The 4,370-nt window shown below is 39.1% G+C and overlaps 1 protein-coding gene across 3 annotated transcripts in view; it reads left to right on the top strand.

Annotated features, from left to right (window-relative positions):
- Nucleotides 1–4,370, top strand: part of FBXO15 (F-box protein 15) — a 66,539-nt gene that overhangs the window by 49,008 nt on the left and 13,161 nt on the right. For all 3 annotated transcript variants that reach the window (XM_019524499.1, XM_019524488.1, XM_019524495.1), the window contains exons 6-7: nucleotides 227–356; nucleotides 2,774–2,856. In XM_019524499.1, the coding sequence (XP_019380044.1) occupies nucleotides 227–356; nucleotides 2,774–2,856 (213 nt within the window). The remainder of the gene's footprint in view (nucleotides 1–226; nucleotides 357–2,773; nucleotides 2,857–4,370) is intronic.

The raw sequence follows: 4,370 nt of genomic DNA on the forward strand, positions 1-4,370 counted from the left end.
CTCCCACCCTGAACATGTGCAGAGATGCCCTTTGGAGCTTACCAGCAGGCTGCGTTTTGTCTAGAAGTTAGATTTTTATTGCTTTGTATGCTGAACACCTTCAGAATACTTTGCTTAGTAACATGCTGTTAATTATCCAGGGAGAAATTGAAAAGTGGCTGAACTCTCATGTTTAGTTAATAAGACCCAGTCCTGTCTTTGTTTACTTTACCATGTCTTGACAAAGACCTCGGTGGTGTTCCCTAATTGCTGAGTATGATCTTACTAGCTTGACTAAAGCCCCTACAGTGATTGGTTCTGACAATCTTGTTCAGCTTCTACATCTGGATCCAGGGCTGCTAATGGGACTGTGGAAGGTAAGGATATCCTTTGATATGGTATGTTGTTTATTATGGTTGCCTAGCAAACACTGTTTTTTCTCACATGTGTTTAATCATTTATAAAGTAAAAAAAAAAAAAAATCTCTCAAACTTCAATTCCAGCATGCATATGCTGGTAGTGAAACAGTTTCAAAATCACAGCTGAATCCTAATAGCCATCTACGGTCAGAGTTCCAAGTATTTGCAGGCTAGCTGGACCTGAATTTTGCAATGCTTTCATTTATTCTTTGAAATAATTAAACTATTTTGATATGATACACAGGAAAATAAAATATTAACAGCATGATATCTGCTGTTTAGTTTTGTCCTTAAATTTTATTTTCTGGTTAAAGTACATTTGCAGCTTTTATGTTTCTGAATTGACCTTGTGTCATTTAGTTCCAAGTTGAGGTGTACCTGTGATATCGTGCTCTCTCTCTCTCCTGCGAGCACTCCTTACCTAATTTGTAGGCTCCTACTTATACACTCCAGAATGGGACATGTGGCTCACTCCATGTTGGACTGCATGACCAACCTGTAATATTTTCTCCCCTCCTTCCCTCTCCTCCCTGCTCCACCCTCTGTCCTGTCATTGTCACAGGGTAAGTGGTAACTTGGATCTGTTTGGCATTGTTCTTGAGTTGGCATTTCCTGGTGACTGAGCTTTTGCTAGCTTCACCTGTCCCCATATAAAACTCTGCAGTTCTATCACTAACAGAGTAGATTCTAGGGTGGCAGACCGTCTTACCAACCCAGTTAGGATGACTGACTCAAGTGCATTTGACTGCTACGTATTGCTGCGCTACAGTGTTTCATTATGAAATAGTTTAAATTAGTTGGCATTTAAATAGTCATGGATCTGAAATGTAAACAAGCCATTGTGGTGAATGGGGTAATTTACATTTCTTAAAGTTGTTATTTTTTTTTTAAGAGTGACTAAAGGCTTAGGCAAGTGACAGCAATTAATTTTACTTCTGATTCATGTTTCTGATATTTCTTTGTAACCTAAGGGTATGTAAATCTGTGGTAAATAAATTAATGGCCTTATCATTGTTGTTTTGAAAGCTTTCTATAGCTCTTGATATGAATGATACCTATTGCTGCACTGCACAAAGTAAACTGCTGCTCAATGTGAGAGGACTGCTGTTCTAAGAGTATAATAATGTTTTCTTGTGCTTTTTATTGTGTTTAAATATCACCTTACTCATCAAAGAGGAGAGTCCTGGATGTTAACAACTTACTAAATATCTAGTACTGGACTGCATTAGTACGTGTGTCAGCAGATCAAGGGACCTGATTCTTCTGCTCTATTAGGCAATGGAGGGCCACATCTGGAGTACTGTGTCCAGTTTTGCCTGCCCGTCCCCCCCCCCCCGGCCATTGGAGAGAGTCTGGCAGGAGGCAACAAAAAATGTTTTGGGGGCTGGGGCACATGACTTCTGAGGAGGCTGAGGGAACTGGGCTTATTTAGTGTGGCGAAGAAAATACTAAGAGGGGATTGAATAGCATCTTTCGACTACCTGAAGGCTCATTACAAAGAGGCTGGAGCTAATTGTTTTTGTGGTGTCATCTGACACCATAAGAAGCAATGGTCTCAAGTTGGAGCAAGAGAAGTTTTTAGCTTGGATATTAGGAAGAACTGTCTCACTAAGAGGCTAGTAAAGCACTGGAACAGGTGATCTAGAGAGGCTGTTGAATCTCCATTCTTGGAGGCTTTTAAGACCTGGCCTAGAGAGTCTTTGCTGGGATCTAGTTGGGGATGGTCCTGCCTTGAGCAGGGGGTTAGATTAGCTGACCTCCTGAGGTCCCTTCCAATCCTAATTTTTCTATGGTTCTGTAATGATGACCAGGCACTTAGCAAATCACTCTCTTCCCCACCCCCCAATTTTTATTTGCCTTTTTCTTTATATGTTAATTATGAAGTGCAGAAATGAATCTTGTGACTGGTATCCACACAGGAGAATTCTATATCATGGCTTGGCAGTGTTATGCAGGTGCCATTACTCTTTTTACATAGGGACCTTACAGTTTATGCATTTCATGGAAACTGTGAAAAGCAGCATTATACAGTTGCTGGGATATCTGGCATTGGCTATGATTTTCCTGTGAAATCAACCAAAAAAAAAAAAGCTAGTGATGAAGGTACACTTTGCCAATGAGTGGCGAGGGGTGGAGCTGTTTGGACTACAAAAAACCTGTTGTTTTGCCATGACTTAGGTCCCTATTACACACTATTGTGTTTGGATATGATGTATAGTACCAATCTATAAGAAGTGCTTCCTTGTTGAACTATTATTAAAATTGTAATATACTGTAATGATCTTGGAGACTTAATAGGTATCATGTTTTGTGGGGTTTAATGATGCTTAGGAAAACATTTTTGATAAAATGTATTCCTTCTAATTAATTGTCAGGAAGGGAATGAGATTGCTTTTGTTGTGGCAAGTCTTCATTATCACCAGATTATTGAGAAAAGCACACTGGGCTCATCCACTACGTAAGTATCACTTTCTCTTTGTATGTGGGATCCTAGGTATAATCTTGTACATAAAGCATTAGGTATGAAAAATTTAAAATTAACTGGTGGTAAAGGAGGTTTATTATTATGACATTAATTATCAATGGTAGTGCTTTTCGCAGAGAAGAACTGTTATGCATTAGAGTTGCAATAACTGGCTTCAAAAAAAAAAAAGAAGGGAAGTATGTTTCATGCTAAAACATCCCCTGACGACATTTAATAAAGAGGCCTCGTAAACTTAATCACACTCACTTATATAAAAGTGCTTACTGTGTGTGTGTGTGTGTGTGTGTGTGTGTGTATATGTATATAAAAAAAAAAAAAAAAAAAAATACAAAAAAACAACCTGAATTGCTTAAGTTCAGTTTTTACAAAAGCTTTACCTTTTCCCCGCTCCCTCTTCCTCCTTGCGGTTTTCAACTTTATTAGATTTATAGTTTCTATTTTAAACATGTATATAATATATATTTACAGACATCTTGTTTGTTTTTCTTTTGTCCATTTTAAAATATTCAAAATGAAGATTACTGTCAGTTGGCTTTAAGCAGCTGCTTCTTTTTCCCCCCCCCCCCCCCCCCTTTGTCCATACATTCTTTCTCTTTGCTTGCTTTTCCTTGTCAGATTTTTTTCATACAAAGCATACCTAAAAACTACTGTTCCTACTGCAACCCTTGCTGGGATTTAGTAAATCATTTAGTGTAAGTGATTTAGTTTTCTCTTATTGGACTTAACTTATGTGTCCATTTATGTACTTTGAAAAAAATTCTCACCAGAGGCAACCTTCCAGGTAAAAACTGAGTGTAGCTGCTCTTCCAGTAGAAACTGCAGGTATACAGACATTCGAAATTTTTCTCCCAGAGCAATTGCCATACTATGGGAAAAATAACATAGGAAGTCTCTCCCTGGAGCCTGAACTTGTGTACACTACTTGGCTTCTGAGAGAAGTTGCAGCATAGTTTTCTGGCTCCCCAGCTTTGCTTTCAGTGCACCCCCCGCTTCCCTTGGGTCCAGGGAAGACTCTGTTGTTGCAGCCAAGCAGGCAGCCGCTTCACAATCTCTTGGTCAGGGGATTTGGGATAAGGGTTTTTTTGTTTGGTAGAAAACAAACAACCAACCAGAGGAGAAAAAACCTAAGAGAACTCTCTCAGCTCTTCTGAACATGTATATGCAGCCAGAGATTCACCATTGTACTCTACACCAGGCCCAGGCAGGTTATTTCATTGCCTGTTCCTCTAGTGAAGTAAAAGATTTTTAGACCCGTGGCTACAGTAGAAGAGTCCATCTGATGGAAGTTTTATAGGTGCACACTTGAAATGTTTCCAGTGGTAGATTTAGTTAGTTGCTTGCGGTTAGTTTTCTATGGCGTGATATTGATCTGTGTAGGGAGTATGGTAAACTCAGCTTAAGCTTCCAAATTATAAATGGCAAAGTAGAACACCTGTGTAAAAAACAAACAAAACAAAACAACCCCCTCTTAAGGTGCAACCTCCATG

This window comes from Gavialis gangeticus, unplaced genomic scaffold, assembly GCF_001723915.1.
Source record: "Gavialis gangeticus isolate Ggan-Ray unplaced genomic scaffold, GavGan_comp1, whole genome shotgun sequence".
Lineage (NCBI taxonomy): Eukaryota > Metazoa > Chordata > Crocodylia > Gavialidae > Gavialis > Gavialis gangeticus.